General features: G+C 39.5%; 4 protein-coding genes across 4 annotated transcripts; all 4 read right to left on the reverse strand.

Moving 5' to 3' along the window:
- Positions 1-1158: 1158 nt before the first annotated feature.
- Positions 1159-5096, reverse strand: MELLADRAFT_92944 (uncharacterized protein; the record flags this gene model as incomplete). The annotated part of the gene is made up of 8 exons (XM_007415881.1): positions 1159-1373; positions 1453-1941; positions 2042-2157; positions 2238-2999; positions 3041-3080; positions 3172-3390; positions 3472-3925; positions 3987-5096. The coding sequence occupies 8 exons, from the start codon at positions 5094-5096 to the stop codon at positions 1159-1161; spliced, it is 3405 nt and encodes a 1134-aa protein (XP_007415943.1).
- A 1676-nt stretch (positions 5097-6772) lies between these two features.
- On the reverse strand, positions 6773-7509 carry MELLADRAFT_92945 (uncharacterized protein; the record flags this gene model as incomplete). Its single annotated transcript, XM_007415880.1, has 3 exons — positions 6773-6919; positions 6984-7415; positions 7489-7509. The coding sequence occupies 3 exons, from the start codon at positions 7507-7509 to the stop codon at positions 6773-6775; spliced, it is 600 nt and encodes a 199-aa protein (XP_007415942.1).
- A 3561-nt stretch (positions 7510-11070) lies between these two features.
- MELLADRAFT_117945 (uncharacterized protein) lies at positions 11071-12218 on the reverse strand (the record flags this gene model as incomplete). Its single annotated transcript, XM_007415879.1, has 2 exons — positions 11071-11443; positions 11526-12218. 2 exons carry the CDS (start codon positions 12077-12079, stop codon positions 11071-11073), a joined length of 927 nt encoding a protein of 308 aa, XP_007415941.1.
- A 411-nt stretch (positions 12219-12629) lies between these two features.
- Positions 12630-15048, reverse strand: MELLADRAFT_73113 (uncharacterized protein; the record flags this gene model as incomplete). Its single annotated transcript, XM_007415878.1, has 4 exons — positions 12630-13701; positions 13809-14150; positions 14242-14649; positions 14855-15048. The coding sequence occupies 3 exons, from the start codon at positions 14272-14274 to the stop codon at positions 13282-13284; spliced, it is 795 nt and encodes a 264-aa protein (XP_007415940.1).
- Positions 15049-15784: the final 736 nt, after the last annotated feature.

Here is a 15784-nt window from a genome sequence, read left to right on the forward strand (position 1 = left end):
AGCCTGAGGCTGAGGCATCTGATTCTGGCTGCTCTTCGTATTCAGTCTCGGAGTCGTTGCGAACACGTTTGTGTTTGCCTTTCTTGGTGAGTCTATCAACTTGAAGAACTGACTGTTCAGACTCAGACGCCATCGGATTCTCGCTATGGGACTGGACCGATTTACGAGAGTCTGAGGGAATCACAACCATTGACCAAGATGGAAGACGGACAGGTGTAGTTTGAGTGCTTCGACGTGGAGCAACCGATGGGGATAAACGTGAAGGAGATGAAGCTGGAACACGAGATGAACTGATTTGACGGGAAATTGGCGACATATTGACCGAAAGACACTTTGAACGATGAAATAGAGATAGAAAGAGTAAAAACCAAAAAAGGGAAGAAGAGATAGAAATCGAGTGAAAAGGGGACCTTCACGTTTGTAATCTTAGTTCTTGCCTTGATAAGAGGGAACATACCTCATCGTTTGTTGTGTCAGATGCCATATCTGTCATCTGACCTACGTAAGGAGCTAAGAAAGAGGGCCAAGTGATCATGGCATTGGTGAACTCGTGATGAACTTGAATGAGAAATCCTGGGAAAAGAAGCTGGGATAGTGTTGGAGGGATAAGTGGATGTGTTGAATCGTAATGAAGATCATGTTCATGTTGATAAGGTCCGGTCGGCGTGTGAAATTGATGTTTGGCCATGAGGATATCAATGTCAATGTCCGCTTTGATATCAATCGATACTGTCAAAATACTGACAGTTACTCGATACTGCCGGTCGGAGTTTTCAGTAAAGTATTGGGTCTCCCGGTACTTTACCCAATACCGTATCGATAAGCACGATACTGTTCCGTGGCCGTGTGAGTACTGTATCGCCCAAACCGATACCAAGTATCGCAGTTACTATACTCAAAATAAGTTACGATACTGTTACTTTACTGAAAATAGTAAAGTAACTGTGGCTGTGTTGCCAGAAGTGATTGGGTTTTGACAAGAGGCAAATAAATTCATGAGGGGGTGATTGCAAATGTATGTTTGGTAAGCTTCAGAAGACCACCTCCTGATACACTGAATCGTTTCCATAGGCATCCCGGCCTGAGCAAGGGCAGTGGCACCACCAGTACCCAGAGAATGGCCGGTACAAGACCCTTTGAAGATAGAATTAAGCCTAGTCATGAACCAAGTACGCTTAGGGACCAAGCCATTGGCACGCAAGAGCCAGAAGGGAGAGCTACAAAACCGGCGATCTCTGTTGAGAGTATAGGAGATGATAGTCTTGATAGGACGAGTTGGATCATCAGTCCTATTAAGGCTGACGATGGAGGAACTGAGATACAGCTTGTGGGCTTTGTGGTAAGGCAAGGTGTAAGTTGCGGCTGTTTCACAGCTGGAGATCAAAAGAGAAGATCTTTTGATGGTTTGTCGGAAATTTAAAAGAGCAACGCAATTGCTATTGGTTAACTCACCGAGGCGGTGGAGGCCTGAAAATCCAAGGGCGATAATGGTATTGAAGAGTTGATTGTTGAAGGAGGACAAGAAAGTTTTGGCGCAAAGATGTACATTGAGTAAGGTGAAAGGTTTAGTGCAAACAACTGGAACGGACAAAAGCTTTTGGCAGCCACGAACCGAAAGTTGGACGTGTTGGGAGGCACAAGCAGCAACGACAAAGGGAAATTGGTCTCGGAGACAAAAAACAATGCCGGTGAGGTACTTGTTGGCGGTGCCCGGTGATAAATCTAAACAAGTCACCAAAACAAAGTGAGCAAGATTGAATTCCAAAGGGACGGGTTCCAAAGTATGATCTTGACAAAATTTTAGAAAGTGTCGAGTGGCAGATTTATACTTGAGGATGGTTGAAGGCTCAAGGTGTTTAGAAATGTGGAACTGATTGAGAGCCTCTCTTTCAAAGAAAGAGAGAGGCGTCTGCTTGGCTACTGTCGTTGAGCGTCGAATCACTGGCATCTTGTCAGGAGGAGTTATAGTGAGGTTTGATGCCACCATCAAAAGAAGGTTCAGTGTCAGGAAGGAAGAAGTGATTAATTGCAGGGATGTAACCTTTAACTTCTGAAATCCGGTTGCGAGAAAGGTCATTGGCAATGGTGTTGTCATTGCCTGCCACGTGTCTCACTTTGACATCAAGATTTTGTTTGAGCATGACAGAGACCGCGGGCCTGAATAAGAGTCAAGCGGAGCCAATTGGTTTGTGAGAACTAAACAAAGCAACCACCAATTGGTTGTGTGAGAAAATCACAATGCGCTTGGCGAGGCAATGTCAATAGCTGTTACAACCGCCAACAACTCAGCCCGGAAGTTATCGCGAGAAGGAGGCGGAAATTTCTCGCTCCAAGCTGAATTGAGCTTAGGACAGCAAAGGCCGATGCCCGTAGGGCACACGTCAACTATGAAGGTCATGTCAGCCAGTTGAAGGTTCCAAAAGATGTTCTTGAGGATTTTCCGGCCTGACCAGGCCTTCAGCAAGCCGGCTAGCCAAGTGAGATCCTCTGTGACAGCCTTATTGCAAGGGACTAAAGCGTTACAAAGAGATTTTCTGGCTATCTTTTCCCAAGAAGACTGAATAGCCCACATGCCTAAGGGGAACATATTAACAGCCCAATTGGCCCATCCTGTGATGCGTTGCCAAGCCACAAGAGGTTGAGATGAGGGGATTATGAAGGTTTGAAGGGCGTCGATGAGTGCAAGGCGTTTGTCTGAAGGAAGAGAGATAGAGAGGGTATCACAGTTAATAGAATGTCCAATGATATCCAACTCAGTACCCCAAACTTGCTTGCCCCAGGCCCAAGGAATATTGATATAGTCAAAAAGCTCAAGAAATTTGGCCTGATTCAAAGGTACAATGTGACCTTTAAATTGAACTAAATCAAAAGCTGAACCTACACCCCACAAGTCGTCCATATAAGCATTTAGCTCCTTGATACCGAATTCATGAAAAGCAATCCATAGAATTAACGAGAAAAAAGAGCACCATAACTTCGGGGAGCTAGCACATCCAAAGCTCACGCAACAATCTGCGTGAAACACATTTGTGATCCTGACGATTTGCCTGTATTGCCACTGTTGGGAAACTGGAAGAATCCTGAAAGCTGAATCGACGTCAGATTTCCACAAGATGGACGTAAGCTGCATGGAATGTCTTTTGATGAGGAAGGGGGTAAAAGAAGCAATACTGTTGAGTTTGATTTGGATGTGGGCGCGTTCGATGAGACTATTTGGGGAAGGATGACCGTAACTCATATTGGTACAAGTTTGAACTTTTCCAAAAACCTGATTAGTAGCTAAGCACAGCGGCAAGACTTTCATCCCCAGAAGAAGACTTTGGAAACCAGGGGAATAGTGACCAAGATCCATCTCTTGATCTCTAGTGAGGACAAGAGAAGCCTCTTCCTCTTCGCCGGAGGCGTGGTTGGGTTAAAAAGCAGCTTCGTCGGAAGGTTTTTCAGAGATTGGCCAAAAACCCTCTGTCAGACCTAGGATTGCTGAATTGACAAAAGGTCTGTTGGGGTGATTCTTGAGTAGAAGTGAAAGACGAGGTACATTGATTGGCGTGAAAATTTTGAAGATGTCAGGGCAGCAACGGATTGCTCTAGAAGCATATACATCAGAATTGAGAGGCGGAGCTGAAGGAAGAGGTTCCGCAGATAAAGAGAAATCAACAGATCCAGAGAAACCATCCCATAATTCATCAGTTTCCATATTTCTTACAAACTTCCGAGAATTAGGCTTGTTGGTGAGCAATGCCTCCTTCATGATTGCCAAAGCATCCCAACTTGTTGCATACGTCATGCGCGTACTTGCAGTCGTTGGCTGAGAGGGGACAGACATTTGCATTCCAATTATTGCAAGACTGATCTTCAACAGCCACATCATCACTTTCCTTAATCTTATAAGGAGGAAAACTCCTCTTAGTCTTTTTAGGAGCAGCTTTCTTAACAGATGAGGAATAAGGTGCTTTCTTTGAAGAAGAAGCCCTTGGTTGTCAAACGCGAGAAGAGGATTGAATAGCTTGAGGAGGAACTTCCGGTGACACAGGTCTATCGACAGAACGAGAATTGAGATTTTGGCCTTCAAAAACCCTAAGCTCCGGAGCGCCAAAGTTGCCCCATGCCAATGAAGGTCTTTGCAAAAAAGCTTGATGAATTTCTGCCTCATAATTTCTGACATGAGTCCAATGGATCCGGGATTGGTGGCAACATAATTTCGCAATATGATCAAAGTAAGATTTGATTGACAAAGCTGCAAAATAGAAAGCAGCCAAGTATGCGTGCCTGAGAACCTCCATGACCTGACTAAACTCAGAGAGGTCTTGAATAGAAAGAGGGTCTGTGACCCCTTTGACATCCTTCTTCTTGGATTTCTTATTGAAAAAGAAAATTTCAGAAGAAGGCTTTGATTCCATTTCCCCCCATAACTTCTTCAAATCAATGCATTGATACTCGAGAAGGTCTTTGGTGAGATATGAAGGCCAACTAGCTGGTTTGTTGGGGGAGCAGTTGTATTGATTGATGTAATGGTTGATATCAGCTTTATAAATTGTAACAAGTCTTTGGATAGATTTTGCCAATGGAGACGCAGAAGGATCCACCAACTCTGCAATAGGAGCAGCAAACAATCTTGGCTTTTTGGCTCCAGGGACTGGGAAGAAAACAATGTCTTCCTCTGCGTTATCGGAAGAGTAACGGGAAGAAGGTGGGGGTGTGTTGGAAATACACCTTTCTTTCCCTTTGGATTTTGGACCTGGTCTGGGAGGTGATGCCCTTCTAGGAGGCTCTGCACAGGCCTGGAAGGCTTGTTGCTTTCCTTTTGCCTGATGAGGCTTTGGAAGCTGTTTATTCAAACAGCCCCGAGAACGCCCAACTCTGTTGGGACTTGACCAAAAAAGACAACGTGGTGTGCTTCTAAAGAAACTTTTAGGGCTTTTTGACGTTCTGGGACCGATCCTATCTGCCAAGGGAATAGGCGATCTAGATTTTCGGGCCGCTGAGTGAGAACGCTGCAAATAAGACCTGGCCTGTCTGCTACCGGAAGCAAGGGGAGCAGCTGGAGGCATTCCGACATCATTTCTGTAGTCAGAATCGAACAGATCAGGCGGCATCTGGTAAAGATTGATGTCGTTGGACGGGAGTTGGTAAGATGCATCCAAAACAACTGGTATACACAAGAGGGTTTCTCCCGGTGGGGGGGGGCACCACCAATGTGGTAAGCAAGGCGTCCTGCCGCGCTATCCAAACCAATCACAATTCTAGTGATCTTAGAGAAGTGATAGATGAAGTTTGGGTCAGAAGCAGAGAAAACGCGTGCGACGACGGAACAAAGGTCACGCATGGAGTAATGTTTACTGCCTCCAGCTCTATCGTAGTCAAGTAACATCTGATTGATTTTCTCAAAGTGAGCTGAGTTGTTGTTAATAGCATCGCTCATGATTTTAGACAAAAAACACGCTAAAAACCTAAGAATAATAAGAGAATCTTTGTTGATAATAGAATGGAGGATACAAAAGTATGAATGGTAACTTGATAGAAGAAGAGCGCAAGAGCTGAAAACCAATTTCTAACAAATGTTAACCAAAATCAAGATCTTGAAAACCGTACAGAAGTGCTCATTACCGTCACGTCATAGGAGCTTAAGAAACAAGAGAAACCTTTATTAGCCATTTCCTTCTTTCACAACTTGACCACTCCTTACACCTATTCCCCTATGTTAAAATGTGTTCCAACTACAAAGGAATGAGTATTTATAAGCCTAAAGAGGTGGGACTTAAAAGTCACACAAGCTTAGTGACATGCCTGACAGACATGTCACACATAGTTTTGAGTACAGGGAAGTGAACCAGAGAGACAATGAGAGTTTTTACACTCATCTCTCCACAACGTCACTTCTCAATAGTCTTTGCTATAAAGACATTGCAAGTCATTTCCATCTTTTGTAATGTCTAAATTTGATAAATTCTTTAAACTCACCTTCCATCCCGGGGGTTGAGAAGTCCACACCTACTTCAGGCACTGTTCTCGTCCCAGTAGTAAGATTTGGGAAATGGTTGGTAACCAAATCCCTGATTAGTTTACTACTGGGACCCTCCCCAGACCACACAGATGGTATTGCTGGTCCTCAAATACTTAAGGACAGGATTCTATTGTGGTAAGACACACCTGGGAGCACAGAGGCTTCTTGGAAGAGAATCACATGTAGTGTTCTCTAACACAAAACTGGAAAGATACATTACGGCTAATAAAGTGCATGAGACACTCTTTACTATGTGATGGAATCACAACCCACAACAATTGGTAAACTACTCACAGCTCCGTAATTTTTAGTCACCTTCAAACACAAACTTCATTTTTTTCAAGCAATCCTCCGATGTTACCTTAAGCTCCTATGACGTGTTGGTAATGAGCACTTCTGTACGGTTTTCAAGATCTTGATTTTGGTTAACATTTGTTAGAAATTGGTTTTCAGCTCTCGCGCTCTTCTTCTATCAAGTTAACATTCATACTTTTGTATCCTCATCCATTCTATTATCAACAAAGATTCTCTTATTATTCTTAGGTTTTTAGCGTGTTTTTTGTCTTCCCACCATCCCTCCCAGGGTTATCTTTTATTCTTATTGTACTGGTAGTGTTAGACCGCCCCTAGGGTCTCTGGCTTTTTCTCTCACTGCAATCCGCTCAGGCCCTCCGGGGTCGTCTAGTGTTTTAGCATCTAAAACCTTTAAAAGCCCTATTTGAAACAACTCCCGCATCTCTAGCCTCTTCCCTTTCTGAGAATGGGCTATCAAATATCTCTAGGTTTACCCATCGATGTAATCTTCGCAATGGTGATGTCTTCTTCACCTGCGTTGTCGTCATCGCCAAGTTGCCTGTCTAGAAGTTGACCATCTGCACCTGGTATCCCTCGGACTGCTCGGTCTAGCATATTATCCTTGAATTGAGAATGAATGTCAGTCAAAAAATGTTTGAGAAAAAAAAAGAAAAACTAAACTCACTTCTTGGGCGCGTTCAGCCTCACTTATTGGTTTCTCCATCTTCATACATACACCAGCTTTTTTACCAGGGAAATCGCAAACCTTCTTGACCCATGTATCAAAATCAGCTTGATCGTTGAGAGGATGAAACTTATTCTTGAGATAGGTAGGCAATGTTGCAATCCAGCATGTCCACTTGATTCCAAGAGGATGGGTCGGAGCAAGACTGTCAGCCAAGATCATTGCACCTATGCCTGCCCGTTCTTGATCGCAAGCTTTGATTATATTGGTTTTGAATACTTCATATGTCGTTACAGTTGGGATCACTTCGACCAGGATGGGATGTTTGTTTGAAAACCCTTTCCAGGTGAACTTTGCAGTGGTTCCTTTCTTACAGAAGACCTGGAACTGATCAGCATTACATTCAAAAAGCACAACCTCGTCGTTGTCGTTCTAAAGCGTCAAAGCGTATGTATGATCAGTCCAAATCACATGTAGAATATGTTGATGGTACACAATGACTTACGATACCATCCATCTCGTCCATCTGAGCTGTTAGATGTAATCAGTGGTGAGTATTGGTGGTCAGATCGATGTGGTGGTGGTGAGATCGGAGCTGAGATGAGGATTCTGATCGGTGAGGCAGCTCAGCAGCCCCAAAGACTCGTACCCTGAACCCCGTGTGACTCGTCCACAGATATAACTCGGGGTACAAGTCTCGACCTCTCTTGGTTCTCCATAATGAAAAGCTTAAAAAAAAAAAAAAAAATCAACCACTCGATTTGGCCAACCGCTGTGGCTGATCCTCGAGCTCAAAAATTGAAATTTGACAAGCGATTTTAAAACGACTGTACTTATTTTTTTGGTAGGAAAAACAACCAAATAGACCTTTGGCCTTCTTTTCCTCACCAAAAAAAGTATGTAGCAAAAAGTATGTACAAGCACATACTTGGCTGTGAGTACCCTAAATTAAGTAGCTAACAACCACAAAAGAAAACAGATTATGAATCAATGGCTTCACAAGAAACCATTAAATCTACAATCAATGACCTTCATGACAGTGGATGCTCTTAAAGTACTCAGCTACATACTTTTTTTTGTGGGAAAAACAACCAAAAATCCTTGTGGCCTTCTTTTCCTCACAAAAAAAATGTATGTAGCAAAAAGTATGTACAAGCACATATGTACCTGCTTTGAGTACCCTAAATTAAGTAGCAAACAACCACAAAAGAGAACAGATTATGAATCAATGGCTTCACAAGAAGCTGTCCAATAACGGTACTCAAAGTAACTAGGTGAGATCTACCTAGTTGGACCTGTAGTTGGGAAACCTAATTTCAAAAAGTAGGCACCAACCGGAAAAAGTAGGTGAGCACTCTTGTACTGTTGTGCCGCTAACTTAAATAAGTCCCACAGTCAGACACTTCTTCCTCACCGGGTCTGGTGAGGGACTTAGGACTAATCGGGCTTCCCTGGTGGTCGAGCAGGACTGCTGAAATTTGAGTTTGGTGTGGAGACTTTTTCACCACCTCAAAAAGTCCCACTTCCACTCAATCAACCCCTGTTTGATTTTTAACTGGAGATACTTCAAGAAATTCCCAACACATCTGTCTATTCAGAATTCCTTTAACTTTTTCTGAGCATCCACAAAAAAGAACAGATGTTTTTGGAATTTGAAATTTTGTTGGTGGCAGTGATTGTATTTTCAAAACAAAATTTATAATCAAACACAATCCTCTTTCAATGCAAGAGGACTGCCATTCGATCCAGCAGCTGTGGTCAAACATGAAAGATGTACATTTCATTCTCCAGTAGATTTTGGTCTCCTCAGAAAATCTGTAGCATCCAAACTACAAAAGATAGGCAGCTGTAAAGCTGGACGGGGGTTTCTGGTTCCTGCTTGACCACCAAAAGTATGTGATTAGTCGCAAGTCCCTACCCAGGGCACTGAGCTTGCAAGGTTAAGAGAGCCCTGCGGTAGATTTGGACTTGTGTTAAGTTAGGTTGTGCCGGCCCCCGGGTGCCTACTTTGATTTTTCTCAGTTGTTCAGCCGCAACTGTCACCACACACACAATCTCACGCTCATCATAAAATTACTCTTCTATCTCATTTACAACAAATAAAAACCAATAAAAACAATTTTTCACTCTTAATCCTCTCAATTTTGATACCAAAGGTCATGTTTTTTATTTTCCTTTTAGTTTGTCTTTGAAATGAATACTATGATGCTTATATGTGAACAAATCATCTATTTGAGAGTGATCAGTGTGTGTTATCTTCTAAACTGGTGAGAAGTGTGACAATTGGTTGTTTTTTAAATCGATTGATCGTTCAAAGAGTCTTATTGTTTTCGTGTATTTCTTGGTCTATTTTTGTGAATCTCTGAAATGAGACTTAAATATAATTGAATAGAAGCATGAGTGGAGAGTGATTGGGTCAACCCTCTTTTAAGAGAGAGTTGAATCAATCGATCATTTCAAAAGATTCAACATATCAGAGGTGAGTAAGGTCTTCAAGGACTTGACCAATCACCATACCAATCTTCAAAGCATGTTGATGGATGGCTTGCTATGGTAGATAAGACCTTTCCGGAGGCTTGGACTAGATCTATGGCCAGTTCTTTCAGGAGGTTGATGCTGGCCAATGTTATGTGACAGAGGCTATATTTATAAAGATATGGTAAAAGCAGGCATGTGGTCCTCAAAGCTGCCCGGTTGGCAAAAACATACTTTAAAAAAAATCCCCGCCAAAAGAAAAAAGTAGGTTCTAGGTTTCAAAGTACAGTCAGAAACTGCCTAGTTACTTTGAGTACCGTTAATGCTGATCAATCTTATTTTACAAAATTAGAAATCTTTTTACAGCACAGTACAGCTGTTTGCAGAAAAAATGTCATTGTCCAGTTTTTTATTTTTTTTATTTTTTTAAGTTACACTAAAAGTTACCAACGTAGATTCTACAATAAGAGCTGTAGTAAGCTGTACTCAACTTTTTCGAGGGTGTGAAGTTTGTGAAAGATCACAAGTAATGCTACATTTGTATCTGAAATGCACAAGCTTTCTCAACCTTTGGTGAGGAGACTCTGTACAATGTTTAAAATTAGCACATCATGACGTACAGCTGCTCTTGTGTAGAATCTGTGTTGGTAATTTTTAGTGCAACTTAAAAAAATTAAAAAAATTAAAAACTGGATGATGTCATTTTTTCTGCAAACAGCTGTACCATGAAAACATTCGCCTGATTTTTAGGGGAAACTCCTTGAAAATCTTGACCTGAGCCAACCTAATGCAGATGTGCTTGCATAGTCTCTACTACAGTTGTTTTCAATAATCATGTCCACTTTTGACATTGCCATTGATTCATTCATCTCTCAGGTCTCATTTCTTGTTTCTCATTGCCATAATTACCACCAAAAAGAACCATCACCAAGACCTTTCACCAAACCAAAAGATAAAATAAGATCAAAACCCCATTCTTTCCTCTTCTTCTGACATTTTTTTTCGTTCATGTAAATAATCAATCAATCAATCCATCATCAAAACCATTCATCAATAAACCAAAATACAAAAGAAGTGAAAAACAAGAAAGAAAGAAAAAAAATTACAAAAATCTTTCTTCTCTTTTGTTTCTCTTGTTTCTTTGAATCAAAATTCAATCAAAAAAACCAAAACCAAAGTAAAACTTTTTTGACATCTTTTGAAAAAGAAAAAAACCCCATAACCCATCCCCCCAAAAAAAGATAAGATACCAAAGAAAAAAAGACAATTTTTTAAAGAAATAAAACACAAGCTCAATCAAAAGAAAAACATGAAGAAGAAATTAAATCATCAAGAACAAGAAGAAAGAAAAAAAAAGATTTGTATGAGTTATTTTAAAAGAGTTGTTAAGAAAAACATTAAAAGACAAATGATTAAACAGAATCTAACAAAGGAAAAAAGAAAAAGAACCCTCAAGGGAATTACAACGATCAAGATCCCTACCCTTCTTCCCCCAAAAAAAGACAACAATCAATCAATCAAAAATGAGAAAGAGAGAGGAAGAAAGAAACCCAAGAGATTGATTGAAATCGATTTCTCAAGTGACGATGATCATTTTTTTCGGTTTTCATCTTTAACGCATTCCTTTTGAAATCGTTTGTTTTCCCTTAGATCCATTAACTTCGACTTGATTACTACCACCCAAAAGATCATAACAAAGACGTTTCTGACGAGTTTGTTGAGGAGTAGGTAATCCCACCGTCACTTCATTGGACGATCCATCCTCATGATGATCATTAGGTTTCTTATTCTTTTTAGGTGTTTGGAATGGATCAATCATAGACTTGAGTGATTCGCTTGGATCGGTTTCGAATTCAAGTTTAGGTGGTGGTGAAGGTGGTACAGAACTTGTGGGAAATAATAGTTTAGGGGCTGACAGGGTAAAGGGTGAATCTCCTGTGTTGTGTAGATCTTCTCCTGGATCATATTGGATTCGTTTACCACGACTAAGAAAATATAATCAAGTGAATAAAAGTGAGTAAGCGAGAATGATTCATAACAAAAAAATCGAGGTTTTTGATGACTTACAAGACATAAACCAATTTACGTGATTTCTCATCATGAAATTGACCAGCTTGACGAACCGATTCACCTTCTTTTACCAAGAACGGATTCCTAGGACTATCTCTAAACCCAGTAGATGATTCAACAATCGATTCTTCATCCACTGGGGTTGAACTCGTTTTAGATGTTTTAGGTTTCTCAATCTTAGTACGTTTATGAGGATGAAAAGATTTTCGATTGGTAGGACTATTAAGAGGTGAAGAGATCGGACTAGCTGGTTCGATTGACCGAGAATCTAATTCATCTTGACGAGTTCGTTTATTAGTAAGTTTTGAATTTCTACGAGGTTGAGAATAGGGTTTAGTGATGGGTTGGTTTGACGCGTCTTTAGATCGACGAGTTCTTGAGTTCATTTCAATCGGTTCTGGTAAACCATCATCTAAGTTTAATGTTTCGGTTGCAGGAGGTGAAGGAGGTAAAGGAACAGTAGTTGGATGACGAGTGATTTGTTTTTTAGTTTGAGACTTGAGTAGAGTTGAATCGGATGAGTGAGAGGTATGAAAGGTAGTAGGTGCCATTTGATGATGATTCAAATCGAAAGCGAGTAGAGTTGACAGATGAGAGAGAGGATCGATTGATTGAAATCAAGAAATGTGAAGAGATTGAAGATGATAGTGATGGTGATGGATGACTCAGAAGAGTTTTAAATCAAGAAAGTTGAATTGGATTTGATTCGATTTGGGTCAAAGGGAGGCTTAACCAAACAAACCTTAAACTAAACTCAACCCACTTTAACTTATAATCAGTAATTTAACCCAAAAATGGCAAGTGAACCAGTAGTTTTTAACCGTTAAATTCAACTTAACTGATTGCTAAACAGTTTAGTTTACTTTACTTTAGTTTCTTCAGCCATCATCATCTCTATCTTGAGATCAGCTCGTACATCCTCAGTCTTACTTAATACTCAGTCAAAGTCATGACTCATCATTGGCTTACAATCCCTTCCAACCTTCAACGCCATCTGACTTTCCGAAACACATCATCAGTCCAACTCTAACCCAAACTGAATGCTCATGAAGGCTTATCCAAATTTCAATCTCATCCAACTCATCTCTTACTCATCACATTCAACTCAACATTCAACAAATCAGTTTTCGATTTTTAACTAGAATGGAGATCTTTTGCATTTACGCAAATCAAAAAAAAAAACAAAATTAATCAAACCAACTCATAAATATTTTAAAAAAAAACATGATACACTTTAGATTTGCTTTTTCTCAATGAAAAAACACAATCCAAAAAAAAGAAACTAATTTTACAATATAACTCAACGAAAATGAAAAGAAAAACAGATCATATCTCTCTGAGCAGAAAAAAAATAACTGTGTACAAAGAAGTTGATCTTTCAAAAAATTAAGAGTTTAATGATATCTCATTTTAAAAAATTAAATTTCTTAAAAAAGTAAAAAAGAATCTTCAATACGAAAGAAAAAAAAAGAAGTAAGTTTTTTCTTCTATTTTTTTTGACGAAATTCTTAAATATAAATTAATAAGAAAATCAAAGAAAAAAACGAGAGTTAATGATTCAAAGAAATCAAAAAAAAAGAGATTCAAAAGATCATTATTCTACATAAACATTCAACAGAAAAAAAAGTAAGAAAAAAAAAGATGAAGAAGTAAAAAAATCTGAGTGGGGATAAAGGAGTAACAATACATCAACAGAAGAAAGAGAAAAGAAGAGTAAAACTACAAAGAAAAAGGGCATCAGGAAGTCTTTCACTTAAGAAATCCCACGTTGCCAACCCCTAATAGGTCTAGGAGCCACCAAAGGTACTCCATTGGAAGTCAGATTCTGATTCAACCCAATCAAAGAAGTAGAAGGCGTGATCGTCTTGACAGAACCCGCCCAATCCAAAGCAGGTTCTACAGGACTATCCAACGAAATCACCGGTAAAGTTTGTCCCACTAATGAAGCATGACGTTTACCTCTACCCCCTACTCCTACTTGTTTCATACGAGAAGCCGGTAAGAGCCTTTCACGTGACATCACGCCTTCTCTTAAGGGTTGAGTTAATTGTAAGAGTTCTTGAGTGGCTCGTTCGGTGGTCGTGGTTCTAGACATCGAAGCTGGTAGAGATGATGATAAGAAATTGTGTTCTTGATGATGAACTCGATGGATAAATGGGTTGGAACAAGTGACCTGTTTGATTAAATAAAAACGTAAAGTGTAAGAAACAAGATAATTGTAAGATGAAATATATATCTATCTTGAAAGACATCATCAAGTCAAAAGAAAAAGATACTGACATGAGTTGGATAATTAGAAGAAACAGGTGAAACGTCTTCTTCTTCTTCATCTTCCACATCCTCAAGATTCTCAACCCCACCATCCTCAACCGAATCATTCACTTGAATCACTTCATCAGATCCATAAGAAGATCTAGTCCAAAGCATTTGAGGTCTTTGATGAGTCTTAATAGGACCTGTAAAGTTCACCATAGGTCCTAAGACAGGTTCTGATTGACTTCTGAGTAATTTGGTTTGTTTGGAAGACGTTGAACTCCATTCGTTTAAACAATCTGAAGTGACTGATCCCATTGAAGGAGAAGGACATGCGTCTAGAGAAGTAGGATCAAGGCTACGGAACACCTGTGAAATAGAAAACAAAGAGTGATTGTTTAGAAAAGAATGAGATTTCAGGATTTTGAACATTTTAGAACATCAAAGCATAATCACTTACCACATCTCCTAAAATTTCTGCCAGGTTAGACATCTTGTAAATCCGTTTGAAGCAGTTGTTGGTATTGAAATTCAGAAAAGTCTGATGTAATTGATTGATGATATAAGATTTGGCAAAATGAATTAAAACAAAATTCGATAATCAAGATTCCTTTTTCTTTCCAACCAAAAGACTAGTTGAAACTCCAAGCTAGCTAGTTATTTTCTTTGACTTATTCTTCTTAAAGATTACCTACCGGCTTGATAAAATGATTTGGTAACGAAGGAATTAAGAAAACTTTGACCAGTGTGTAAAGGTGATTTTCAAGATAATAAAGGCTTGGATATCTGAAACTTGGTTGAACGACTCGAGATAAAGGACGATGGTCAGATATGATATCCACGTGATGGTTCTTCGATTTATAAAAGTCTGGTTTAAATAAATAATCGGTTGAAAGAAGTCAGCTGATCAATCAAAAAAAATAAAAGTGTGAGAAAATTAAAAGCTTGGAATGATTTATAAACTTGGGGTTAAATTCTATTACATAAATTCAATTGATGATGTGTCGTTTATACAATCTGCATACGTAATCATGGATGGAGAAATCCGGAATGATACAAGATTGGTGACGTACCTATAGCCAATCTTTCAAGTTTCAAATCTTGTAAAATCTGGATCTAAAACAGAAAATGCAAAGTTGTATGAGAAATGGTATTGCCAAGAAATGCCAAGTTTGCCAAGACTGTAAACTATAATCTCAAAGAAAAAAAAATCCAAATCGAGTATCTTAAGCGTTCTTGTCTGTTGGAAATCAAATTGTGAGAATTGGATTTATGAAAATGAAAGAGAAGCGGCGAAAGAAATTAAAGTCAAAATCCAAATTCCAATGCAGTCAAAAGCCTTTAAATTAATTATCTGATCGACTGATTGAAGCGGTTTATGTATCTTTATTTGCACAGCCCCTGTTAACTTCCAAGTCTTGTGATCTTCATGTGATCACGCTTAAGGGTAGTAGTGTTACACACATAGCCCTGAAATCAAAAAGGGCACAAACACATCCAAAAGATCCATCAATTTTTAGATCTTCAATCAACCGCTTTTTACTAAATCTATATCTATCTATCTATCAGACATGTTGGATACAAAAAGATACCTCAACTCATCGGTCAGAACCAACTGTGATGTGATTAGTTGCATATGACTCATACTTTGAAATCAGATTCGCAACCTGAACTTAAGAAATTGATTCCTAACTGATGATATGAAAACTTCATGGTATTTTACGCTCTTGGCTTATTCTCAATCACCCTGACTTCTTCGTATCAACCCTTTGATTCTTCTATAATCATGTCACATGACTATCTAATCACATCTACACTACCAAGCTCTATTCATGGTAGATCACCAAGGCATAGGAGCGAAGAACGTTCGGCCTTGTATGAGTTCGATTTTTCTATGCTACCAAACTATCTATGATTTTTTCAAGGTTGTACAAAATGATCCTTCAAAAGATCAGTCAACTTGCTCGGTGTGATAAAATTGAGGTTTGGCTAACAAATTTGGA

The sequence above is a fragment of the Melampsora larici-populina genome (genome assembly GCF_000204055.1).
Source record: "Melampsora larici-populina 98AG31 unplaced genomic scaffold MELLAscaffold_54, whole genome shotgun sequence".
NCBI classification, from domain to species: Eukaryota; Fungi; Basidiomycota; class Pucciniomycetes; order Pucciniales; family Melampsoraceae; genus Melampsora; species Melampsora laricis-populina.